The sequence below is a fragment of the Mchenga conophoros genome, linkage group LG6 (genome assembly GCF_057382185.1).
Source record: "Mchenga conophoros isolate Kocher_MC1m ecotype Shallow Benthic linkage group LG6, M_conophoros_male_GT1.1, whole genome shotgun sequence".
Taxonomy (NCBI): domain Eukaryota; kingdom Metazoa; phylum Chordata; class Actinopteri; order Cichliformes; family Cichlidae; genus Mchenga; species Mchenga conophoros.
In genome coordinates this window covers 29161987-29189299 of record NC_140531.1, presented here as the reverse complement: position 1 = coordinate 29189299, position 27313 = coordinate 29161987, and the positions used below count along the sequence as shown (strand labels likewise).

General features: G+C 41.6%; 1 protein-coding gene across 2 annotated transcripts; it reads right to left on the bottom strand.

Annotated features, from left to right (window-relative positions):
* Positions 1-3732: 3732 nt before the first annotated feature.
* On the bottom strand, positions 3733-26253 carry ubn2a (ubinuclein 2a). Of its 2 annotated transcripts, XM_085277295.1 has the most exons (17): positions 25679-26253; positions 24748-24864; positions 23115-23216; positions 22162-22272; positions 20178-20281; positions 18045-18597; positions 16443-16513; positions 16016-16145; positions 14911-15017; positions 14273-14383; positions 13583-13726; positions 13236-13286; positions 13074-13116; positions 11062-12549; positions 10775-10982; positions 9490-9558; positions 3733-7840 (listed from the first exon to the last, which is right to left on the bottom strand). In XM_085277295.1, exons 1-17 carry the CDS (start codon positions 25979-25981, stop codon positions 7794-7796), a joined length of 3759 nt encoding a protein of 1252 aa, XP_085133421.1. In that variant the 5' UTR covers positions 25982-26253; the 3' UTR covers positions 3733-7793. The 2 variants fall into 2 exon arrangements, with proteins under 2 accessions (XP_085133421.1, XP_085133422.1); XM_085277296.1 differs by lacking the exon at positions 9490-9558.
* Between the last annotated feature and the right edge of the window lie 1060 nt (positions 26254-27313).

Below are 27313 nucleotides of genomic sequence, written 5' to 3'. Positions count from 1 at the left end.
ATTTAGGTTATTAAACTTGATTATTTGCCATAAAATCAGACCATTAGACCCATTTTGTTTATCCATTGCTATTGATAAATCACATTAAGTGTTAGCACAGCAAGAATATTCTGAAATAGTAGTAAGTCATTTTTGTAACATTCTGAGTTAATATTAGTAAATATTGTAAAAAAAAAATCAAGAATAACGTAGGAATCACAAATATCACAACTGATTACCGTTTAATCAAATTACAGTAGCTGGTAAATTAATATTAAGTTTTCAAAATTATAATTTCATGTTGAACAAGTACTATATGGACGCTAAACAATTATATGGCTAAAAATCACATGGTCCTGTGGCATGATACTCATGATACCATCCACCTTCAACCACAGTGTGTTTGAGGTCATGGTTTCGTATGAAGCCACAAGGGCTGGCACTCTCCACCAGTATATTGCCAACAAACCAGATGAGTGAGGCTTTAAATTGTTCTGCCAAGCAAGTTCATCTGGCATCATCCACAAATTGCTGCTGTATCAAGGGGGGTCTACATTCTTCAATGCTCCCCTGAGTGAAAAGGAACAGAAGCTAGGGCTGGGCCATATTATACCGTTCACGGTAATACCGGTATAATGTTAGGCTACGATAGGAAAATGAAATATCGCGATAGAATATGAGTAAAACGCGCATGCGCAGTGCCTTTGTTTTCATACGCACATGGCCGATTGTTGAGTGAAACAGATGAACCAGAATTGGTTTGTAAAAATGGTGCAACTTCAGTGATGTGGAACTGGTTTGGTGTTTGTCCGTCAGATACACGACAAAGCACATTTTTTTTGCAGAACATGCAAGCGGCCGTCGGACTAAGATGCCCTTAAATCTGGGAGTAATCTGGGTCCTAAACTCCGTATACTTCAGGTCAAACGAACACTGCAGCATCACTAAGAGTTAAAAACTGTCTAAATTCTTTCATCTTTAATAAAACGATCAGCATTGCTGCTTTACCAGGTGTAACTATGAAGTTTAACTTCCAGGCATCCATGAAAACAAAATGTATTACATTTAACGGAGTTAGAAGCTAGCAGGAAGCTAGCGGAAGTTAGCTCGCTAGTTTCGCTAGTTACCTAAGCATGATATTGCATGTTCTGACTGAGAGATTTCTGAAAAAATTCAAACGTACAGCTCTGCTATCACTTCCAACATAAATGAAGACAGGAAACTAAACAGCAGTGACGTTTGTAGGGTTACTGAAGTTGGGCTAGCTGGTATATAATTATGTGCTACGTGATCGCTAGCGACACAGCTATGTTAGCATAACATAAACAGTGAAGCTGGAGGACAAACACTAACATTTTTCCACTTATAAAAGTTAACGTGAAGGTTCTTCATGGTTAGAGACAAATGCAATCGCATGGCAGGATGCTGTAAAAGGACCAATCTTCAGTCAGGAGAACAACTGAGATAATCCATCCACAATATGAGGTTAGTCATTAATATACTGCAACAACATGGGAATAGAGCAGCTGCCAGAGAATTCAACATTAATGAATCAATGGTACAGAAGTGGAGGAAGCAAGAAGAATGAGTTTAATAAAGTTTGATTTATCTGACTGCTTTGTTTCGCTTAATGTGCCTTATAATCCTGTGCACCTTATGGTCCGAAAAATACGTACTGCACACTGCAGTTTAATGTTGCAAAGCACCTCTTTTTAACTTCAGTGGATATTATACATGGTTATGCTCAGGATATGTCAGCCCATTTCTACTGGAAATGCCTTTTGGTTAAACTTTCAGCAAGGAATTTGCATTTGCACTGTTACATTTTTATAAAGCTTTAATGTACATAAAAACCAGCTTCTTGTTTAAGTGAAAATAAATGATAGGTTGTCTTTTTGCGCTAGTAATGTTGTGGAGTTGTATTTTCTCTCGCATCAATTATATCGTCAGTTATATCGTTATCGCAAATTTTCAAATATATATCGTGATAAATATTTTTGGCCATATCGCCCTGCTCTAACAGAAGCTACCTCTCAGGGGCCAAAGTTGTAAAAAACAGTATGCAAACCCATAAAAGAACCTCAGCGCTTCACAAGTTGCAGCTTGGTCCAGAGCTTGCACACCTCATTGGGTGTCAGGTGCATTGGTACTGTATGACCAAACTGCACTGGTGGAGCTCCCCTGATGGCAGACAAAGACCTGATAAAGAAGGGCCATGGAGCCTGGTATTACAGGTCTGATGAAGGTCTGATTGCAATGAAATAGTTTGACAAGAAATGTGTCAACCTCCTACACAATGCCTGTGGGTTCATGCCTCTTTCATCGGTCAAACGGGGAAGCAAAGAGTCCAATGCAAAGATCACCATTCCATGCCCATCACTCATCCCTGTATATAATTAGCATATGGGAGAAATTAAACTTTCTGATATGCTATTACACCTGTAGAGTTGGACAACCATGATTCAGCTCTCCAAGACCACAAACTAAATGCTACGCCCTAAGACCCCAACGACCAAAACAGCAATGTTCACTGGCATGCTACTAGAAATAAACTATCCAATGCCCTGGATAGTTTTTGTTAATAATTTAATTATAATTTCAACCGTTTGGTAGAGATCAATATTTTAAAAACTACGGGGTCTATTGAAAATAAAATTATTGATTGCATTTCTTATTGATTTGGGTGAGTAATAACCACAAACAAAAAAAAAATTCCATTGCTTTTTTCTTGGGTTAAAAGCATTACATTGTTTGCTTGTAATTTTAGTAATGATACAAAAGCAACTCTAAAGGGTTCCTGTCTCTGTGTTTTTATATTTTTGATTTAAACAGTTAAAACTGATTGCACTCTACTTAGAATTAGTGATAATCTGCGAGCCTGACATCATAAATACTATCAAAAACACAGGTTTTTAATATTGAACCTTATATCATCCTTATTCATCTTAATCTTGGCTTTGTCCAGCCCCTCAGTTTATCCCTTTTTATGCTCATCTCCGTTTTGATTAGCTGCCCAACACAAGCAAAGTTTCAACAGCAGGTGGGAGAGGTCTGACATTGGACAGAGATCACTTTTCTATGACATGACAAAATAAAATTTAACACCTTTACAGGGCTGCTCTCTGATCCGCAGGTATCAAGCGTACCTGCTGTTCCTGAAAAGTACATGAATTAAGGTGTAGAGGTACTCAATGTTGCTCTAGAACAAAGGTGTCAAACATAAGGCCCGGGGTCCAGAATTGGCCCAGCAAAGGCTCCTATCCAGGCCATTGGACGGCTTTGAAATTTCCAAAGGTCAGCATGAATGTTGTTTTGGAATTTTTCCTACTGTTAAAGGCCTCACTCGCAGCCACTAGCAATGACAGAAAAGTCGTTTTGTTCACGATCAAAATTTGTTTCCTACAATGAGTCAATATTTGACAACTAAAACTGTAATTTTACAAATTTTCTCACAATTTAATCTGAAAGAGTTGGGCCAGGTCTTTTTCTTTGCTCCAGCAGCATTTATGATGTAGAAAAACTGAGCCACTGTTGAAATGTACTTTTTCTCATATTAAGATACTGCAAGATATTAAATGTGTAGTTATTCCTCCTTACTCTGACAGAAAGGAAAGTTTCACTGGTTCATCAAAGTGGTACAGCCCATGAAATAAAAACTGTTTGACAGCGCTGACACAGCAAAAACCTTGGAGGAAGACAGGAAGTGGGTGGGGGGGAAAAAAAAAAAAAAAAAAAAAAAATCTGGACACAACATTAAAACCACCTGTTTTAATTTCATAATGGACACAAAAATAATCTACAAAAAGACCAACTCAGATAACCAGATAACCACGAAATGTCATTTTTACCCCCCTCATTTAAAATTAAATAAATGTCACCCACTGCTCCAGTCACATGACTTCACAATGACACGCATGGGTTTACATGTCGGGGAAATAACCTCACACATACACACACAGACCAGCAGCACCCCATCAGGAGGAGCTACACAACAATCTTTGGCGTCGTTCTCGGTGCAGCCGGTCAGCCAGACACAAGTGGAGGAGGGCAGGGAGCCGGTGGGTGGAGGAGAGACTCAGGAAGAACGGTTTCGTTAACGGAGGTATTCAGCTGAGGGGAGGTTTCACTAGCAGCGTTCAGACAGGGCGAAGCTCGTTTTAGTCTCAGGGTGTCAGCCAACTTTTCACCGTTAGCCTGCTGCCAGTTAGCCTGCTGCTAGTTAGCTGGTTAGGACTGGAAGCAATTTGTGTTCAGCAGCACATCAAAACAGTTCAAAAACAGTGGTATTTGTTTGCTATTTGCATCTATTGAGCTTTTACATTTTCACCTATGTACTTTAGTTAAATTAGAGTTGTCAGCCACAGCGCTTATAAAAGCTTTATCATCCATACTGCTGCATTCACATAATGGCAGCAGAGTCATTGCAGACTGATGGATTTAAGCAGGTTTTAGCTAGCAGCTACTGAAAACCTTATTAAAAGGTCATAAATCAGCTGTAGTAGTTTTAGTATTTTAATTTAGATCAAATATAAAACAATCTTTATGCTTAATCTAAATTTTAATGATGTACGCAGCTGTGTGCAATAATATTGTACATTTAGCTTTTTTCTTTATTTTAAAGAGCCTTACTAATGATTTATTTAAGTGTGGAGCATCCAAGAAAGAGTCTTTATATGCACACATACGGTAGTTATTATTATTAATATTTTTTTAAACCTGCATACAAAACGGTTAGTGACCCCACAAACAGTTATTGGGCTTCCTCCAGGGGCGGGGTTGAAACACTGGTAATGATAATTAAAAATACACAACTCACCATTTTTTACTAAACCATAAAACACATTTGTTTATCAAATGTACAGAAATAACAGACTTCTGTTAAAGTAACAGAGTCATTGCCATAACTATACACGCACACCGAGGACAAACCCTGAGATACTGTAAAGGGGAAATGCCATTGTAGTATTTCATAAACTGTTGTCCAGCTTATTTTAATGACACCACCTGACCAATGCTACTCTGCTACATGTGCTGCAGACAGTGCTGCGTGTATTGCAAATAGTGGACAAAACTGTATGATGATAACATTTTAAAATATATAAATATATCTATGAGAGGCCAACACTGGTCTGTGTATTGCTTGGCTGTGTAAAAATAAACTGCGGCTAATTCAGACTGGAGTGTTTGCTCTGGAGGGGGTTGTAGTACAGCAGTATTGTTGCCAGATGTGATATTTAAAAAAAAAAAAAAGTGATATCATGTTAATATAACACACATTTGCTAATATTTTCAAGAATTACCACCAGTAACTGTCTGGTTAACCTTCCAGTAGCATTGCACTTTAATGTTGGTTGCTAACAGTCATAAATCAGAAAAAGAGCAATAATAACTAGCCAGCTACAAGAAAAAAAAAAGTGTATAATGGAGACTTTATGTACCTTTTCATTAGTACATTTATAATTTATATCATAAATCTGACATTAGCAAAAATATAAATAAATGTATTGGAGTAAATGTTGTGCCCTTGTTAAGATTGCATACTGCAGTTCATCCACATGCAGACAGCTTTCATTTTAGCTTCTTGTTAAATCGGCTTTTAAATCAGTTGTCACTGTAAAACAACCCCGTGGTGAACAGGAGCAGCTAAAAGGTTCTTTTGTTAATTCTTCAACTATGTGTACAGGTGATTTAATGAAGGGGGAGTTCAATTAGAATTTCATGTGAAAACGCTGACTGAAGGGAAAACAAAAACAAAACACTCTTTAGACCAGGGGTGTCAAACATAAGGCCCAGGAGCCAGAATTGGCCTGGCAAACACTCTGATCTGGCTCAATGGACACATTTAGAAAATGTGGAGAAGGAAGGAAATCTTGGATTTTTAACAAGTTTTACAGCTTTTCCTACCAATAAAGACCTCACCCACGGCCATTCATAACATCCCAAAGTAATTAAGTGATAATTTTGTTTGTTTGTTTGAGTTGTTTACAATTACAGAAATATTTCTGTAAAATTTAAAAAAAAAAATCTACAGAAAGTTCTGTAAAATTACATTTATTTATTTATTTATTTTTTAAACAGAAAATATTTCTGTAAAATTAAGGAAAAACTACAGATTTTTTTTCTGTTTAAAGAAAGAAAAAGAGAAAAAAAACCTTACAATTTGAGCCCAAGAGTTGCACCGAGAGATTTCTCTCTGCTATAGCAGCATTTCTTAATCACATAGAAAAACTGAGGCATATTGTTCAAATTGCCCTTCTTTTTCTTATATTAAGATATCTTAGGCATTAAACGTATAGTTAAGCTACTTTGCATTGACAGAGAGGTGAGTTTAAGTGGTCCGGCTCATTTAAGATCAAAGCAGGCTGTGTGTAAAATGAGTTTGACACTCTTGCTTTAGACTTTTTAGAAGTGTCACAGTCACTGGGGCTCTGCTTGCCCCAGGACTGGGTACTCGTTTTGTGTACCATCTTTCACGTTTTCCCCACATTCTTCTGATTGTGCGCATGCATGCTGTCTTTGCGTTTGTGTATTATCGCCCTGCACCTAAAACTCGCTTTGCTTTCTGTCTGAACGCACACATTGGGGAGGAAAACAAATATGGAGTCTCAAGTGACATAAAGAGCATCTACAAACATTCAAACTCCAGAAATGCACTGACAAAGTTGAGTAGAGGTTGAAAGCCAAGCGACGACTTGCACTTTTGCATTGAGCGTTTACAGTCCTGCATAGATCTTTTTCATATATTTTTTTTCAATACAAACTAAGGCGTCTTGTTATATTAAGTTGGTTTGAGTCAATAAGCAGATAAAGGAAATCAAAAATCTTAACATTTAAAAAAAAAAAAAAATTCAAGTAGACTACAATCTTGTTTCTCCCCCTCTCTCACAGGCAATTCCTCTGTCCGCAAGAGGAGGCCAAAACTTTTTCAATTTAAGTCTTTTTTTTTTCCAAGGAAAGGTCCAGTGTGATCGTTAACAGCACCAAAAACACACCGAGCAAGAGAGGGGCGTCACACTTAACGCTTGCTCGTTATTGTGAGAGGGGAATACACGTCTTTACCCAGTCATACAGAATAATCTGGAAAGAAATTAACAGTATATTGTGTTTCTTATGTACATACACACATTTAAAATTAACCACATCACAGTCTCTCTTCCTCTCTCTCACACACACACAGACACACACACACACACACACACCTTTGTCCCTGTGTAAATTACAAATAATTTATCAATATTAATTTAAGCTACTACTTAACAGTCATTTGTGGGAGCAGAGGTGACCGACGATAAACTTCTACAGACGATTCCCACGAAAGACAGAAAAACAAAAGTTCATTAGTCAGTCTGTTTCTTCTTTTTTCCTTTTCTGTACTGCAACAACGAGTCCTGTTACTCCACATGAGCTTAAATACAAATTATATTATGTAGTGTACTACTACTCTCATCTGTACCATCACCTCGCTCACACTCATTCCACAGTGATCAAGGTCAGTCATATGTAAACATGTTGACAAAGAGGAGAAAAGAAAAAAGGCAGAACAAAAACAAGTGTCCTCGTCATTCACGCAGTCTTGTTCTCATACCCGGTTTGTTAGAAAATACAGTTAAATTAAATCCTTGCCACTCGTAGCGGAGATAAACTCTTTTATGTCCTCTTTTTGTTTGTTTGTTTTTTTAAAAGGAGGCGAGGGAGCAACACCCCCTCCCCCCTTCATACCGCATCACGTCAGTCAATCAAGCCGAAGAGTCTGTTGGTGGTTGTGGCCAGGAGGCGAGGATGTGACGTCTGTCTGTCTCCTGTGCTGTTATTGTTCAGTGGGATTTCCTCTTCATGTCTCCACCCTGGCTTTGGTTCGCATCTGCGTGGAGAGGGCACATTTTTAAACAGCTGGACGATGAAACAGATCCAGCAACCTGTGGCACCAGATCACTGAAGGGCACCTAATGCACTGTTTCTCATATTCTGTCATACGTGCACTGTTAAACCGAGGGCAGTGCGTCTACATGCATCCCAAAAGGTTCTAAACACTTAATTTCAGATGGTTTTTCTTGGAGTCGCCCCCTGCTGGTTATTAAAAAGAATGTTGGTTTCAGGCACTTTGTTTCACTTTAGGATCGAGAAAGATGTGAACAGACAATCAGGTGGAAAACAAAGATTTTTGATTTATTTAAACAAAATCCAATGTGGCTGCTGTCAGTGACTGATAAAAGCTATGGAAGTAGTCAGGATAAGTCTGTCTCAGTAAGAGGCAGACAGCTTTCAACACTCAGAAGGGTTGAAGACTGTTTCTTGGTCTTTACTTTTTAAATGTTTATTTATTTGTCTTTACAAATGGAAATACAGAGATTGGCAGATAGCCAGTAAAAGACGATAATATTAGCCTGCTAATAATAATCAGGTTCTCTGTTACTGGCTAGACACAAGCAGAACATCTGTTACAATGTTTAGTTTGTCCTTTTCCTTACAGAAAGATTATATATTACTAAAATGTCAGAAAGGACCATCCTCCTTAGGGTCAATCTGAGGTCCTTAGAATACTTGCTAGAAAGCCTGAGTTGAACTGGTGCAACAGGCTGCAGCAGAACGATGAAAAACATTGTCTTATGAAACATGAAGGGCCGAGTGTGTGGGTGGTTCTTTGGCTGAAAATGTAAATTACTAAGCATCTTTAATTCTGGCAAACTGAGGTACACAGACGACTGGCAAATTCTGAAATTTTGGGTCAATATGAGGTTTAAAATGAAAATCTGGCTGAAAGGTGACATCTTGACGTTATTTATATAATTGTGTTGTCTTTTGAGTTTACTATAAAACTGATGGCAACTGAACTGAAGTTGCCACAGGAAGTGGCGAAAGAGACAAGCTACGCAGGCCTGGTCCCTGCGATTAATTAACAGGAGTTACAGTAAATCCAAAGTGTGGATTTGCTTGGAAATGATACAGGACGACCCAGGAACAACCAACCTTAGTAGGAAAAGACATTTCATTCATCCACCTTAAACTCAGCTTATCATTTAAAACGTGCCAGTAGCTGAATGCTTGGTTTTTCCTGCTTTTACAGAACACCTGTTAAATTATTTGAATCTTTTTTTTCCCCCTAAAAATAAAAAATGACTGCTGCTGACCTGAGTAAACTTTGACCTATCAGTGTTCGACCCTTTTATCACTGCATCCATATGTGAAAGCACCAGATAAAACGCAAATTAAACTTTTGATTAAAAAGGATCAAAAACTTCTAATATGAAAAAGGTTTAATTGTTCATAAGTCAACCAGTAGGTTCCAGTTTTTGTTTTTTTTAAACAGACTTTGCTCAAAAAACGACATATCTTCGTGTTTCTACTATGCTACGATCAAACCAGAGGCATGCTGAACACCAGATACACTACAGCAAACAGAAAGTTGGAGAACTAACAAGTAACAGAGCAGCTGAGCCGACTGCAACAAGTCAGCCTGACACAGACAGATGGAGAGGAAGGATGAAGAGGAGGTGGAGGGATGCAGATTACCTGAAAAAGCAAGCTGCAAGTGAGGAGGTAGGGCAGCCTGTGACCCTGACTGGAGACTCTTATACAGATCTGAGGAGAGATGGAGGGTAGGGTGGACAAATGAGAGGAAAGACAGCAACAACCAGGGAGAACTGGGAAAAGATGACACCGTTAAAATGTGAGACCAGCAATAAAAGATAGTCGAGGATCAAAGCTGTCAGCGAGGCGAACGAGTACAAAAGGCTGAAACGACAGAGACTGGTGCAAAAAAAAAAAATAAAAAAATGGTGAGAACAAAGGAGGGAGACTGGTTTGTAAAAGAGAGGGTCATGGCAGGGGAAGCACTGCTGGTTTACAGAAATACACAGTGAACCAGTAATATTTAAGGAGTCCCATTTAGTCTCTTACAAAGCAAGATTATTGTAGTCAACTAAAACTACATGTGAAAAACATTTTAATCAACCAAAATAAAAATAAGTATTTCAGAATAAAAATAGAATATCCTTAGTTTTAGTTCTTGTTAGTTTGGTAAAGATGTTATTAAAGCTTCATGGACGCGTTTATTGAGATTCTGGATGTCTACAAGACTGAGTCAACTGCATTCAAAGAGTTATGCGTCTTTATTGTTACAGCTGTACTGATTTTTCTAAATCTTGGCTCTGACATCTGCTCTCCATACAGTAATAATTAAACAGACTACAATTGGCACTGAACATTTAAGTCCTAGGTGACTTGCTTCTTCAGTTATTGCACTGAAATTCAAACTCATCTGATATTTTTAGCAGATGCACCTTTGGTAAGTTTTTCAAAATCCTACATCGCTTCGTTCTCAAGTTATTGCATTCACAAACTTGGGAGTCCACCCTCCCAACCACACACCTGGTGGTGTCAGGACAATATCAGATTAGCCTTTTACGACTGAGGAGTAAAAACTAAACTGAAACAAGAAAATCTATAATCAAATCAACAAAAACTACAACAATTCTGCTACAGCATCTTTAAAATACTTTTAAAGATGCTACTAGTTAAATTCCTATATCCTATATCTGTGAAAAGGTTACCAGAGTAACTCATTTTCTTAACAGAAACCGCCAGTATAAATCCTGTACCATCTTATTTTTTGTGTTTTACCGCAACCCCCACTTAATATAACGTAGTTGCAAGTTGTAATAAAAGGCAAAATAACTTCCTAAAGTCTAACGTGTTATTGATATAGGATATCAAAGGCCTTTTATTTTAAAAAGCACAGTAAAGTCTGTCTGTTGGCGATAAAAGATGCAGGTCCCTTAATTAAGAGCCCACTCACCCATTAGGTCGCTCTGTGCTAACGGGTATCCTGAGTTGGAGCTGGGTGCTGTGCCCATTCCAGCCGCCCCGGAAGCTCCAGGAGGGCTGAAATTGAGCAACGACGGAAACTGGAAGGGTAGCGAGACAGGCACCAGACCTCCCAACATCCCGAAGCCCAGGGGCAAAGCAGAGGGGTTGCCCAGGAGGGGAGTGCCTGCAGTCGATACCTGCAAAGGAAACACAAAATATATACAAATATATTCAAAATAAAACTCTAAGAGTGACTTCCCGTTGGTGGAAACTAACCTGTGAGAGGTGTGACGTTGTGGAGGATGTGGCCAAAGTTCCTGAAGCCACCCAACCATTTCCAGCCTTTGAGCCGTGGCTGGCCCCACCCACTACCCTCTGCCTCTGCCCGTGACTGGCTGAGACTGAAGGTGATTGGGGGGTTTTGTCCGGATGACTGCAGACTGTCGAGACCACTCCCTTGTTGTTAGAGTTGTTGTTGATGCTACTGTTGCTAGTGGTGGACTGAGGTTTCTGGGCTCCAGTGAAGCTGCAGCCGCCCTGTGTTTGTTTCACCTGCCCGCCACCTGATACACTGAAGGGGGGCCGGAAAGTTTTGGGGGTTTTGGGAGAGAACTGGTGTTGCTGCTGTTGGGTGGAGATTATTTGATGGGAAAGCGGATTTGACGGTGAGGATGATGGCGAGGGGGAGGATGAGGGTGGCGGGGTGGGGGCGGGAGGCCGAGGGGTTAGCTTGATGATGGGAGAAGAGTTGCTGCTGTGCGAGGACTTGGTGAGGGTGGCCTGCATGGGTGTGATGAAGTTGGGCTGGTGGTGGAGGTGTGTGTGGGATTTACCTTGAGCGGAGTGTGCGGTATGGGAGGTTGGCGAGGGTGAGGAGGTGGCCGGTGACGGGGGGCAAAAGGACTGCAAGCCATGGTGGGAGGTAGAGTTGGAGCGGGACTGAGGGGAAGGGGAGGAGGAAGCTGTGACGTTGCTGTTAACAGCGCTGCCATTGCTGCTGGATTTGGTGCTGCTCTTTCCCAGTGCGTGACTTGCTCCCATTGTTCCCAGTATCCCCACCGGGCTAGCAAAGCCTTTCTGATGGGGGGGCAGCAGAGGGGAAGCTGTCGGAGGAGGCCGATGCTTTGGAGGAGAAGGGGAGGGGTGCGGATGCATCTTCCCCATCACTGTGCTTGGCCGGTGATTGGGTGACGCCATGGTAACATGTCTCTGAGTCTGGGTTTGGCCCATGACACCAGATCCTTTGATCGGGCCATAGTGACCGTCTGCAGTCCTGGAGGCTAACGCTAGGCCTGCTGCCTGCACGTGAGCAAGGGAGGAGACAGCCGGGGACGAGGAAGAGGAGGTAGAAGAGGAGGTTGGTAGCGTTGTTGTTGGCAAGTTCACAACAGATGCAGCTGTCAGCGGAGCACTCTCCACTTTAGACAGGGAATGGTGCTGCGTTGTCTGTGCTAACGAGGCAGAAAGCTGAGAGCCTGAGGGGTAGTGAGGGGCGACGGGTGGAGGAGAAGAGGTTGGTATTTGCAGCGGTGGGGGAGACAAAGGGCTGTCTGTGGGACCCTTGGATGCATTGCTGAGGAGGGCCAGAGCGTGGGAGATGGAGTCCAGAGAGGGAACGGTCAGATCTTCATCCAGAGAGTCTGACAAACAGATGGGCTCCGAGGAGGAGAGGGGCTGGCGGTTGGAGGTCAGAACAGATGTGGAGGTGGGCTGAGATGGGGTGGAGGTCATGCCGAGCGATGGTTTGTGGAGCCAAAGGCCCTCCTAAAGAACAGGAGAACACAGTCAGTATCACCCAAGCTCCACCAAGAAACCAGAACTTATTTCTAACCGCTTCTCTTCATAAAGTACAGCTCCAACATTTTACCCACAAAACACTTTTTAAACCCTGAACGAAACTCATAGGTTCCTTCACACAACTCCTCCTTAACATTTGAGCTTTTACTGTGAAAAACGTCAGGAAGCGTTTTTGTTTTGTTTTTTTTTTAAGCAGTTTAACAGTGGCTTTATGATTCTGTGTCATACCTGTCAGACCCTTCTGAGACCTCGCCCCGTGGCCTGACTGCACCGCCTATAAATGTTACTACACCTGGCTGTATAAATCCTACAAATCACTTGTTTTTTGAGAGATACACAAATATGATACAGCTACAGTTGTATTAATGCACAAAAGAACTTCAGCCAGTGGGCTCAAATTGAACGATTCATAAAACTGCTGTAAAATAAAAATACACACACCCTTTTTTCTTTTTGATATTTTGCAGTAAATAGTCTGAGCTGTCACTCACCTTGGGTTTAGCCTTGGGTCCAGGCACCATTCTCTTTTTCACTCTGTGTGGAAAAATACCAGCAATTATTCACCCTCTTCAGCTGACATTTTACATTGACGCTCAGTCCCAGTAAAATTCCTGCATGCTCAGAGTTACGGGAGAAACAAAGGACACACTTACAGGTTTCCAGTGAGGTGATTGTGAACAACAAGGCTCTCCTTGAACAAGATCCTGAGAAACAGGCAATAAACAACAAAGTCAGCCAAAAATCAGGGTCACTGACATTAAGAACGACATCACCGAGAAAAACGGAAAACACATTAAAGTTGGATACAGTCGGTTCCAAAGGTTCCTAATGTGGATGGATTACTATTGTTGAGGGTTTACACATATCAAATAGACTTAACTGCTCTCATGGCAGCAGCAAATTTATAGTACTTTGACAACATTTAAAACACAGTTTGCACTTTTCCGCGGATAAGTGCCTCCTGCTTGTAACGAGCTGAACACACAAAAGCAGCACAGACCTGGTCTGCATCCAGCCCTTGGGCCACAGTGGTTTGACCTCATTCTCTAAGAAAGCCTTGAGGTAGTCCTCCACAGACAGAGAGCACTGGTTCTCCATCTCATAGCAGCTCAGCTTCACTCGCACTAAGCTGCACAGCAGGTTCCTGCACAAACACACACACACTCCACTCAATATTAAGGTGAAAAACAGGCTGCAGTCTCCGAGCACAAAATGACAGAAGACACTGATATGCTTCAAAGAGGCAGAGGTATTCATTTATTTTGAATTAAATGAATAAATAAATGTCTTTGTAGTACGATGGAGAAAATTAATGAGCACTTATCAGCAGTTTTATTCAGACACCATTTCTGACCTGTGGGTTTCCTCGTTATTCCTCACCATGCAGGAATAAAACTTTACCTTCGGTTTTAGTGAAATATAAGTAGGAAAAAAAAAAAATGGAGAATGGTGAAAAGTAAAAGCTCTTTCTCCAGGATGTGAAGTGTTAATCCTGCAAGCTCTGAACGGACATAAATTGTTTACAGCCTGTATGAGCTCGGTTTACTAGATTAAACACCAGCGGTGGAGAACAAAGGGGAAGATGAAAACAAAAAGAGACGAAGAGAAAACAAATCACTCCACACAGCAGCACAAAGACGCTGAACGGCATCCGGCCGGCTCTTCCAGCAGGACAGACTCGGATCATTACCTGAGCTTGTCGTCCCAGACAAACTTCTTCCGAGGTCCCACGATTCTCTTCCCAGGTTTCTCCTCATCGTCCTCCTCTGAGCCGTTCTTATCGCCCTCCTCTGACTGCTGTCTGCAATAAAACACAGATATAAAAGTGAACATAAACGGCTTGAATAAACCATTTTTTCCTCAAGAAATTAAAGTCAACAAGATGCTTTTATGCATTTTCCATCCAAGTTTTTATATGCGTTATGCTTTGAACGTCGTACGGTAGCAGTATTCGGGTATGTATCCACAGGCAGCATTTTTAAGACTTCTTTTACATCAGTGTAAATAAATGGATGTTTCTCCCCTGCTATTATTAATAGTTTTGATATTATAAGTCTCCCTCCATCTCAACTTAACTGACAAACACAGCAAGGGAAAAAAAGCTGCTTTGCACTGACTGGACTTTGAGCACCGTTAACTCTGATCTTCATACGATTTGCATAGAAGACAAATGCTGCCAGTGTGAAAACGGCATCGGGAACTCCGATGACATGGGTGGATGGAAAAAAGATTATCAGGAGAGTTCACATATCACTTCTTTTAAAAGAGCTGTCCTCAAACTGCTTTCAGAGGACTGCTCACCTTCTGGAACAAAAAGGACTGACTTACTTTGCAACCTTAGCCATGCACTCCATGTTATATTTCGCTATCTGCTCAGGCATCACACTGCACACTGCTAGCTTCAGCTTCAAAAGTGGCGTCCGCAGTCGATCGTCCTGAAAGAAAAAGTAGAAATGGATGTAATGACAAAGGGAATGAGAGGTAGAGAAAAGAAAGAAATTAGGAGGAGGGAAGAAATTAAGGTCGGAGTGAGGGGAGTGGGGAAAGAGAGGCAGCAGAAGTGAATGAAGACTCAGAAATGAAAAAGTTAAGAGACACAAAAAAAGGCGAGAAAGGGGAATAATAAAAAAATATGATGGAGAGTTAAAGAGCGAGACAGAGGGTCGGGGTATGTAGATTTATTTTGTCAACAATCCAACATTAATGGCGCATGACAAAGAAGACCTTTGGAAGCCTGTTTTCAGCTGCAAACCTCTCTGCGCTAGTCTGCCCACGCTGAGATCCCTGCACGTTATTAACGGAAGCACCGAATACAGCTAGGGATTAACCGCTGCGTGAAAAAGGCAAACGTGACAGGGACGAACAAGGGGGGAGTTCTGGCGATGGGTAGGAGCTCAGAAATATCTCGAAAGAGCTCAAAAGAAACAAATAGAGTTAAATTTCAGCATCTCCCTGATGTGTTGGCTGTGAAAGAAAAAGCTAAAAGCTCAGAAAAAGGAGCATGAAGCTGTTAAAGGATCAAAAGATATTCATTTATCACAGAAGAGTAAAAAAAAATAAAGGTCAAAACCGTGTCATCTTTGACCAATCCAGTCCTTTGCTTTATGTCTCTACACTAAACATCTAACAGTAATTTTTGATCATTGCACTCTTTATGGGTCGTCTGTTTTAGGGGCAATTTTTGACTTTCAGGAAAAGAAAAAACTGGACACCCACCCAAATCACACACTGACCTGCAGGATGTGTTAAAGAAGGCCAGATTTGAGCCATGCTGCGTGGTGAGATTTTCAAAGCCCCTCCTGAATCTTTTAGTGGCCACAGAGCAATAATAAAGGCTGAAGAAGGACACCCCCCTCCTCCTGCACTCAATCACTTTTTAGATCAGAGTGAGGATTCACAGCTTCCTCTCCTCCACAGTAAAGCTTTAACTCACCTGGATGTTCAGGCTGAGCTTCTTCAGGCGTTTGAGGAGCGCCTCTTTGTTGCACGGCACAAACGCCTCCATGTGGGAGTAGATTTCTGAGCGCACCTCGGGAGGCTGCTCTTGGACCTGCAGCTCAATACTGAGAGAAGGGAGAGAGAGTCCAGATTGTCAGAAAAGCGGTAAAAAGAAACAAAAGAGACGAGACAAGAGAAAAGACGGAAGTGCCAGAGGAATGAAAGCAGGGTGATTGAAATGAGAAGCATGTCATTACTGAAGAAAATGAGAGACGGACAGAAAACAAAACACTTAAAGATGGCAGCAGCAGAGGTGACAAGGGAAATCTGCTTCCAAAAAAGAAAAAAAAGAAAGAAAAAGGGAAATGGAGAAGAGTGTGCTGGGATTTGGCTGACGGTGATTTAAAAGCTGTCCTACTCACTCCAGGAGAATGTTATTCATGTCCAGGGTGAAAAATTTCTTCCTGCCCTCCTGATCAAACTGCCGCGAAGCCTGTGGGAGAAAGGTTGAGTCAGCATAGAGCACTGTGCCATACGCTGTAAATACATATACAACACTGCAGTGTGCAAACACTCCTCTACCTCCACACAGCTATACATGACTCTAAATATAACAATAAACCTGTAAGCAATTATGGTTAAAGTGGAATTTGAGCTCAGCTGAAAAGTGTCGGTGTAACTTTAGCACAGACCAAACGACTAAAAGAACAACATGAAGAAGAGTTACACTTCCCAAACAACAGCATGATTTGGTGTCATTTTTGGCCTGTATTCCTTGTGTTTAGAAAGTGTACAATTTACTCGATCAATTAAAAAACCAAAAAACCTCACTCTTGCTGTGATGTTACTGCAGAAAACCTCTCTTCACTGCCCTGCTTCTTACTTTTCAGTATTAGTTATGACACCAGATTCAGCTGCAGTCTACACTAATAATGCTCATAGTCTGTTACTTCTCTGCAAGCCTGTGTGGCCACCAGCAAAGGAAAAATAAAATATGTGGGTTCTTACAGCGCCGAACACCAAACCTGTCCGTGACCTGAAGTCAATAGGAACCTTACTGTATCAAAGTCACCATATTTTTTTAATTGTTGATTCAATTCAGTTTTAATTATTAAGCACCAAATCACAACAGCAGTTGCCTCAAGGTACTGCATATTAATAATACAGAGAAGATGACAACAATCAGATGAGCCCCTTTTAACAGGAAGAAGCCTCCAGCAGCACTGGGCTCTGCGAGGGGCAACCATTGGTAAGAGCTGACTTCACTATAGCAGCTTTACACTGGGTGGCTTGCTCCTTAAGCAAACTTTCTTCTGATTGGCTGCCCCTCACAAACAGGTCTAAATAGCAGGTAAGTGAAGCTTGTGTGCCATATAAGGGATATCTGCTCTTTCTGACATCAAAAAGAGCCAAGAGCAGAAAAAAATATTGAAAACAGTGTTTGGAGCAGTGTTACAGGGATTACTTGGACATACTGATCTCATTATTTGAATCTTTGGCTATGTTTTTAAGTGCTGTCTGTGGTAACCGTGTGTATAGAAAATTTAAAAGGAAAGCATAATAGGTCCACATTTAAAGAAAATACTCCCCTCATGTTATCTTTGAATCAACAACAAAAACAAATATATTTTACCACTATTTTTATTTTTATTTTTCCCCTCTGGCTCAGTCTGCTCTTCTCCACCTCTGAATCCATCAATCCTCTCCATTGTTTTCCTACCTCTCCTTACATGTTTACCAACATCTATAAAAAGATGGGCGGCTCTCAGATATAAGAGCAACGAGAACATAAGTATATGTTGAAGAGGTAGTGGTGAGAGGTCTGCTGCTGTTTTAGTTACATAAAACCCCCTCAGGGCTCAGCCACATTTCTCCAACGCTTTAGAGACTTTTCTCTCCGGACTAAACAGAAACAATAAACATCCTCTGCCACTTCCTCAACTGAATGGCATTTGTGTTTAACTTCAGTGAAGAGGTTTCACAGGTAATTGCAGTCGCCCACTAACAGCCTACAGCTGACTCACCACCCGCAGGTCCTCGATGCGTTTAATAAGAGGAGCAGGCAGTCCATTGGGAAGCGGAGGCGGCGAAAACAGTCTGCTGGAGGGCCCCGGGCCACGCCCTTGGCCACCTCCTCCTACCGCTTTATGAGTTGGCACACCGACTCCCAGTATGCCATTCTCTCTGGCCGTCGCCATGGCGTGCTGCTGGTCGGTGTCCAACAAGCTGAAGTCCAGGTCGCCCAGGAGGTCCTGTAGCTCCTTCTCGTTGGCTGAGCCCAGCAGTGACATCACAGCGGGGTCCGAGGTGAGGTCTGCCAGTGAGAGGTCGTTGGCGGCTGTGTTGTCCTGCAGGTGGGTGGAGTTAGAAGATAACAGGTGGTTCGTTGTATTGCCAGAGTGGGGCTTGTTAGCCACGCTTCCTGCCAGGCCAGAGTGAGCCATGTTGGGGTTTCTTTTCCTCATCTCTTCCTTCTCGCGGGTGAAGCGGCGGAGCATGGTCGCTAGATACAGAGAGTCCTTTATCAGCTTCTTTCTCTTCTTCTTCTCCGGTCGGTGGAGGCTGAGAGCTGTGACTCTGTTGAGGGAAACGAAAACATGATGACTGCAGTGCTTCTTAAAATTTTCTTTCATTCAGAGCCCAAACAGGTCACGCCTACAATTTTCAGTCAATCATTAAAAATAAAGATGGACCCAAGCTGAATTTATTGAAGTGAAGGTCAGCGACGTTCATCTTTTTTCTTCTTGATGAATCATTGACCAGTTTCACTCCATTTCCCCCTGATTGTCTATGCTCCCTCTGCCGTGACTCTGTGCCCCACATCACTGTTTCAGAGCCACTGGATTACATCCACATTTGTATCCAAGACATAAAGAAGAACTCAAAGAACTATCAAAATCAGAAAACTCAATAAAATATCCATGCTGGTGTCATTTGCAGTGGCAAAGGCAGCTTGCTCAGGTTTCTCAAACCTTGAATACAGCCTCATCTGGCTGATTTACATTCACAAACATATCAGGGACAAAGTTAATCAATATCACTTTAATTCAAAAGTTCAACATTCACAGAAAATACCTACAAGTTCAAAGAGACAGTCAAAAAAAAAAAAACTTTCCAAAGCCCAATTCCTTATTCTCAAATCTTTCTCACCTTTACGCTGCTTTAACAAAAGGTCATGAAAGTTGAACAAAAGTCATTTTAAATTAAACTTAACCATTTTCTTGTAATTAGTTTTCATTAATGTAGCTTTGCAGGAAGATGATGCCCGTGCTCTTAATCCCACCTTCTAAGCTCTGATTAGCCAACTGCCTCTCCAGCTGCTGCAAACAACCATAAAGGGGTTGCAGTAAACCCATCTGAATGCTTAAGCAAATCTGAAATGTGGGCGGCTGTTTTGAGGTCTGAAACCAGGCGAGTCCACTCCATTTTGAAAAATCTTAAACTCACCGGCCCACGTAGGACAAGGCACCAATAACGATCTTTTCACAGACAAACTGAGGCATCGACACGTGCTGACAAAGACAGATATGAGGCAAAAGTGTGGGGATTCAATGGGATTAACCTGCAGTCTGCTCTCAAAGGTCTGACACACATACACTCCCATATATAACATCATCCATTTAGCAATGGCACAATGGCAATAGCTGTGGCTATTTTTAGACGTAGTATTCAGGATGGAGGGGTGTTGGAGTATTCGGCATATACGAGCATAGATAATGGAGCATTTCCTAGAAGGTGGCTTGCTTGTCACAGCAGCTGCGAGCAAGTCTCAATAAGCACCCCTGCCTCGTGATAGACGTACGAGAGCGTCCACAGAAAGGCAGAGGGGTGTAATGTCACACAGCGTGGCGGTTTGTTAGAGGGGTTAAGAGCACACAGATGCCTCGTTGCATATTTGTGGTGGCCCACAAATCACTGGGTGTCTAAAAAGGTCAGGAGAAACAGCCTGTCCATATATACAGGAAGAGACACATCTTCAGAATAAATCACCTGATTAGGAATATTTTCTGAGAGCTGCATGCAAAGCGATGTCCTTCAATTCAAGAGTTTTGGCTTGCTCAGCTTTTCATAAGCCTCACATTGAGCTTAATAATAAAAACCACACAAGCCCCGACACAAACGGACAGGGAGTAATATTACACAGCCACGGTTCTCACCCCTGTTTGGGTACTTTATTCTTCTTCGTGCTCTTCTCCTCCAGAGCGTTTCCTTCTTTCTTCTTCCTCCTCTTGATCACCTGCTCGCTGTTGTCATTCAGCTTCTGAAAAAGCCACAACAACATACGCTCATTAATTCAGATAAACAGCAGACAATGACTGATAACGAATTCGGTGTGAGCAGCGCTCCGTGCGGATCAGTATGCTCTTATTGATGTGTTGAGTGATGCTGTCAACACTGTATCTTGCTAACCCAGATGAAAAACGGGCTCTTGCTGGATGTTAGGACTGCAGCGTCACATGGTCTGATAAGTAGAGTTCAGTTAACGGGGTTTAGCTCAAAGTTTGAGCACCTTGCAGTCGCCCTGGGTCATTAAACTTGGTACAGGCAGATTTGTTTTGTGTTTGGGAAATAAAAAAATAAAAAAAACATTAAAAGCTACATTCTAACATCATCACACCAACATGCTGACGCGAACCAGGTATGTTTGTTTACCCTTTAAATTTCATGGCAAGAACAACCTGGGAACCAGACAAAGCTGACGTTTCATTTCCTCTGCCCCGCCGCCCGCCCGCCATGTTTTTATGGTGACTGACATCTTGGTGTGCTGTAGTACATTTGCATTTTTCCATCACTCTGAGTTACGTCATGCATTTCGTTGCCGTCCTGATAACATAAGACTCGTGTCTTTGTCCATATTAATTGGTTACGGTACGGATTTTAAATCAGCCAATCAGAATGTGACTTAAGTGCAGACTTTCAGTTTTAATTGAAGGGCGTTTACGACATGTTTAAGTGTTTATTAATTAGAGAATTTTTTTGGTTTATACAAAATCCCCATTATTATTATCATTATTATTATTATTACTACTATTACTTTATAGCTTTTCACTTTAAGAGATGTGAGTATAAGTAAGAGAGGCCATCATTAAGTGGAAAAAAACAAATAAACCTGTCAGACTGGTTTAAAAAATAAAATAAAAATTTAAGAGCAGCCAATCTACAATACAGTACAAAGGATGAGTGCACTAACCAGCCCAGCGACACCAGAAGTCCTGAAAGGCCACAGAATTATTTCCATGGTCAAGAAAAAGAACTTTGCAACTTCTAACCAAAGTCAAGAAAAACTTTCAAGCTGGTGTTTGAATCATTGCTAAGATCTACAATCAAGAGATGCCTTCATGAACAGAAGATGCAGGAAGACCAATTTTGACTTTGAAAGGAAAATCTCTGCACTGCCTGCACACTTCTGAAAAAGAAGAATTATTAAATACAAAACTGAATGCCAAACGACCCACAAACAGCAGTAAGTGAAGGGGACTGCAGGAAAGGCCTAGCAGAGCATCTCAAGAGACAAAACGGGATTTGGTGATCTCCATGGATGTTAGTTTGTTCAGTTACTTTTGACTTTGAAAAAAAATCAGAAACACTTTAAAAAAGTGTCTGTTGATCCTTAACAGTAAATGCTAAATTTGTGTTAATCCTCTTAAATCAAACTTAAGTCACATCCTGATTGTTTGGTTTAAAATCCATTGTGGTGGTGCACAGAGGCAAAACCCAAAGACTGTCCAGCAGGTTGTGGACCTAACGCTATGTTGCAACTGAGTTTCTTTCTTTGATGCTTCATGTTTTGATTTTATTTGAATTGATTATCTGCACATTGTTCTTTTTTTTTGCTATCAGCCTGTCAGTCACCAGTAAAGCACTCTGAACTGCACGAAACACGCTACAGACAAAGTTTACCAGCGGAGTGATCCAGCCAACTTTGAGGCGTAAAGTTAGTCTTTCTCTTTTAGGTTTTAGTATTTATTTAACAGTTTATTGTTGCATCTGGATTTTAATGGTGAGGGTGTATTTATTGTGCTGGCTTTCTTATCTTTAAATTAAGAACCACTGAAGGTCTTAATTTATCACCCTTTGGAGTCGAATTCCATTTAACTGACTCAAACACCGAAATATTGAAATATGCTCAGGTAGTCTCACCTTGTCCTCCTCTCCCTCTGATTCAGAGGCCGCTCTGAACTGCAGCGTGCCAGTGTTGATGTAAAATCCCCCCAGCTTTGTGGTGAGCGAGGCGGGCACCAGCTCGTCATACTGAGGAAAACATTAACAAAGGAAGACAAGCCTCAGTGTGAATTTACACGACTCTGGTAAAGAATAATGCCACTTGCACCGCAGCTGTCTGCAGCTTTAAAAACATTTTGAGTAACTGGTAATGTGTCACCAAGCAGCTGCTGGTCAGTGAAACTGAGGGTGTTAACTGTGAGCCAGAAATAAATAAATCAGTAAAAGAATCCCAATCCCCTCCGGGCCACAGATGAAAACAATTTTCCCATCATGGCACATATCAAAACAAAAAGGGGGAAAGAAATAAGTCAAACAGTGTGCAGCCAATTTGTGAGCAGAGAGGATAGCTATTTAAAAACACCAAGACAAATATCATATAATGGCAGGGAATCCATAAAAGAGCATAATTCTAGCTATTACAGCCAGACAGAGAGTGACATCCTCCGAATACTGAGTTATAAACACTGAGACAACAACAACAACGTATTCCTGTTTGGACACAAGGAGCACGGACGTCTTCATGAGTCATGAGGACTGTTTTAGACTGCAGTCTCAGGTTGGTTTAATAAAGGACAACTGTCTATCTTTAGAAGTGCCACTGAACGTACAGTTTGGAAACATCAAGGCAGGAAATAAATATTTAACCACAGAGGGATAATGTCTACCTCCACACATCGAGACCAAACAGCAGCAGTTCAGGAGCGTAACGAGGACATCAAATAAATCAGCAGATAATAAGGGAGCGAGGAGACTAGCATGCCACATTATTATAGAGACAAACTCAGACACTCCACTACATGAAAGTCTTAGAAAACAGACACACGAGAGGGAAAAAACACCTCGTTAGTCATGAAGAAAGGAATACTCACAGCCTCAGAGTTGTCTATAAAGGGGTCTGTCTCATCGTAGCCAAACCCAATATCGATCAGATCTTGCATTCGATCCTTCCTCTTCTTCTTCCCCACGTTCCCCTAAAACGTTTTTCATAGAATTTAATTTTCATTTACAAGCAGAACACAACAGTTTTCTTCTCTGTAATCCTCACATAACCCAAAACCATAAAACATTAGCACAGTGAGAACTGAGGAAATATTTGTAATACTTTTGTTTTTGGGACGTTTGGCGCTCTGATGAGTGCAAACAAACACACTTGGACCCCCACAGAAACAAATCCAGTCTGATGGATAAATCACTTCACCTAATTATTTTAAAAATTAAAAATAACAAAATCAACGGATAATTTGTCTTTTAAGTTACTTAAAGATATATGGCACAAACAGTAATAAGCATGAATATTTCTGTACAGTTTATTGCTTAAATATGAAATATCTGCCACAAAGACCCTGTAGTGCTGAAACCTTAGATAGAAGCAATAATTCACTCGAGGTTTGACAGTTTTTTCATTACAAAACAAGAGTCTGGAAATACCAAGCATCCCATAAAACTTTTGGAAATAAGTGTAGCTTAACTTAAACTTAAAAACCATAAGTTATTAAAACTAACACTAATATGTTTAACTAATAAAAATTAGTGACCATCAGCTTATTGGCACACACATATCTGTGCGTGAGCCGTTGAGCTACAGAGCAAGAAAAACATTATTAAAGTGGACTTATGCACGAAAACTTATTTACACTACTGAAAGAACACTTTGCTATCCATAAGTCATAAATTTAATGTTAATACCTCAAAACTTCAACTCTGCAATTCAAAATGTCATTAATTTCTTCTAAGTTTAGAAAACCCACCTGGACATTTTAGGTAACAACCTGAAATTTTGATTTATACATGTTAAACGTTTATTTCAGTGGCTTGAACAAGCTTTGATTTCCAGAAAACTAATTTTCAGATCCATATTTTTAGCGCTAGAGTGTAGAGTAGCTTAGCATGATTCGTAGCTCAAAATAATCTTTGCTTATCCTTCCCACTTCCCTTAACCCAGTGGTTCTCAAACATATTCTGACATTCAGCAGCCAGACAGTTTGTGCTCCACACCACAATTTTTATTAATCAGTAATATTTAAAAAAAAATCCAAGATTTTTTGTTAAATTAAAGGTCAATGGAGTAGGATCAGCAAGCTCTTTGGTTTTTCTTAATAAATAAATAATTAATAATCACAATCATTCACTTCATATTTGTCACTTGGTTACCAGCTATACAGCCCATTGTTCAAGAACCACTGCTTTAAGTCGGCTTTCTTCTGATTGGCTGTCATTGACAATCAAAAGGTTTGAACCTCAGGTGGGTGGAGCTTCTGTCCCCACAGAGTTGTGTGGCTAAGGTGACCACAGTAGTTTACAGACACGTGATTTTATGAAACCTGTCCACATTTAATATCAATGTCCATGACTGTACGAGCAGACAGTATAATGAGGCCCTTTAACATTATTTAGAAACCACCACTAATTTAAAGATTTACTTTTCAGCTGTGAAATTTGATCCTCATTGAAAAATCCTACAACAAACATGGAATTTTAAAAAAAATTAATCAAACCACTCACATATTTATTTTCAAACTTCTTAGCCAGGGCTTCAACCTGGAGCCGCTCTCTCTCCTCATCATTGAAGGGGTCATCGGGATTGCGGGCTGAAGTCAAACTTGGAGCATTATTCTTTGCCTGGAAGAAAATTTGAACAACAAAACAGTGAACAGGAATGATCGGACCCCTGGGGCAAAGTCAAACAGTTGCAGTGACTCAGTCCAATCAGAAATGTATCAACATATTATCACAGCAGCCTTAAATAAGTGAACAGCTGCAAGTGAGTGCTGGTACAAATGCTCAAAATATTCCCAACACGGTGCTGGCAGGACTACTGTTTGGCCCCGAGTAAGAAATATTTAATTAACTTTTGGTTTATAAGCAGAAACCAGATGATCCAGATGTGCACAGATTGACAATGTGGCGAGCTTGTCTTTGATCTCACTGCTGACATTTGCCTCACTCCCATGTTACATCCTGGTACTTCCATCAGCAATGCTCTCTCATCTATCTATCAGCCGCTGCCAGAGGGCCAAACTGCATGTGGCATTTCCAAGTGCTGTAATGGCTGTGTGACTGGGCTGTTGCTGGGCAAGCCTGAGTGGAAAGGACACAGGTAGCAAAGCAGCACAAGACCAGCTTCATCCCTCTCTACATGTGGAAGAGAGGCGGGGGAGGAGGTCTCCCAGCCCTCTGATTTAAAAAGCTAGAATCTGTGAGAGCTCAGCAGAAGTTGGACGTGTTGGATTAAAAAAAGAAGATGAAGAAATGCTGCTCTCTTTTGTGCTGGTCAGTTTCAACCACGCTATGCCATCGAAACACAAGGTGCACCCCCCTCTCCAGCTAACTTAGCAAACAAGTCCACACAAACACTTCCAAGAGCGATAAATTAACTCCGGCTCCACTCTCTCTCCCCCGGCCTCGTAATGCTGCTTAAACTCGGAGATCCTACCTGGAGGTTCTGGATGAGTTCCCCGTAATTAAACTCGGCGGACGAGCGGTCGTCAGGCTCGGACAGGGGCAGGTTTAGCCTCACGGTCGCCCTCTTTTCGGCTGCAGCCTTGTCCCTGTCGCCGGTTTTAACGAGGCGACCGTTGCTGGCGGCACCTCCTGCCCCGGTCGCTGCCTCGACCTCCCCGGCTCTGTCGAAGTTGAAGTCGGCCTCATCCTCCAGCCGCCGTTTCCTGGACTCCGCGGCGGCTCCAGCTGTGAAGGCCGAGAGGGTGACAAACTGCACTTTTCTCGGTTCGGCCATTTGGATGAGCTGCCTGCCTGAACCTCGCTCCGGACAGACAGCGACAGCGAGGAGAAGAGCTACTTCGCGAAACTACTCCAAATTGGTGGATTGAAGGCGGTTTCGCGGAGCTCCGACGGCTGCTCGGTGCCTACGCGGACGTTACAGCCTCCTCCGCGGCATACGGATTAAACTCCAGGGGATGCGACGCTCGGGGAAAAGTTGTTTTTTCGGCAGCTACTCGCATCCTCGATTTGCTATGGGACTGAGACATTCACAGGAGCCATCTTGGGTTTCGGGAGTAAATAAAAATCAGAAGAGAGAGGGGTCGCTGCGCCTGCGCGTACGCACTAAACGGAAGCACAGTGCCACAGGGGGGTCATCGTGTCCAATCAGCGCGTGGCCCGATCCTAAACCCGCCTCTGTCACAACAGGCTATAATCACAACACCATCAGTACAATAATGACCTTTATAAAGTGTGTGAGTGAAGGACAGGCTGTGTGGGGACTCTGACCGCGTGCCGTGTGCCGTGTTTGAATCCACAGCTCTCACCTGGACCTTTTCATTTAGTCTATTCAGGGGAAAAAAACGCTGAATCGTGCATTCTTGCACGCGCTCACTCTCAAACATCAAATCGTAAAAGGGAAGAAGGCGAGCCAGATGATTGGCTGCTTCAGATAACCATCCTAAACCAGCTGATTTATCCACCTGTTGATGCACACTGTAAGCAGAATCCCAATAAAACGCGTGTTCACATATACTCTAAGAAAAGTATTTTCCCCCTTCCTGTCAAAGATAAGAGTAAATCTAAAATGCAGTTTTTAAATTATGATTTAATTTATCAAGGGGCCCTGTGTGGAAAAAGTAACTCCCCCCTAGTCAAAGGCCACTCCAAAACTAAAACTAAAATAATGTGGGCCATGATTCCTCCACAATGATGAGAAGCATTTATTGCCAGAAACACTAGACTGCAGTTCTTGCTGCCAAGGGTGGCACGAACAGGTATTAGGTTTAGGGCAGGGATACTTTGTCACACATGCCAGGTAGGTTTAGCTTTTAAAATATGTTTGATGAGCTGAAACACGTAAGTGTGACAAATATGGGGGGAAAGTAGATAAAGTAGATAAACTGTTTCAGGCCTAAAGAATCCAGGTGAAAAGAAAAAGTTCAATCATATACATATTTATTTTGTAGGTTTGGCTTCAGCCAAATTCCTCATAAGGAGTCACTGTGAGATGAAGTCAGAGTTTGAAAAATATTCTTTGCCTAAATAATAAAACTGTAAATAAATGAACACCTTTTAAATCAAGGCTTTGTGTCTTCAACCTCTTAACCCTGTAATCCTGTATGCT

Bases quoted from the DNA above. Each gene is read 5' to 3' on its own strand.
- ubn2a (XM_085277295.1), bottom strand. From the start codon at position 25,981: ATGGCCGAACCGAGAAAAGTGCAGTTTGTCACCCTCTCGGCCTTCACA. The intron at 22,273-23,114 runs GTGAGTATTCCT...TGTTTTCCTCAG, and splicing joins TTATAGACAACTCTGAGGCT to TATGACGAGCTGGTGCCCGC. The intron at 15,018-16,015 runs GTGAGTTAAAGC...TTTTTCTTTCAG, and splicing joins AGCTCAGCCTGAACATCCAG to GACGATCGACTGCGGACGCC.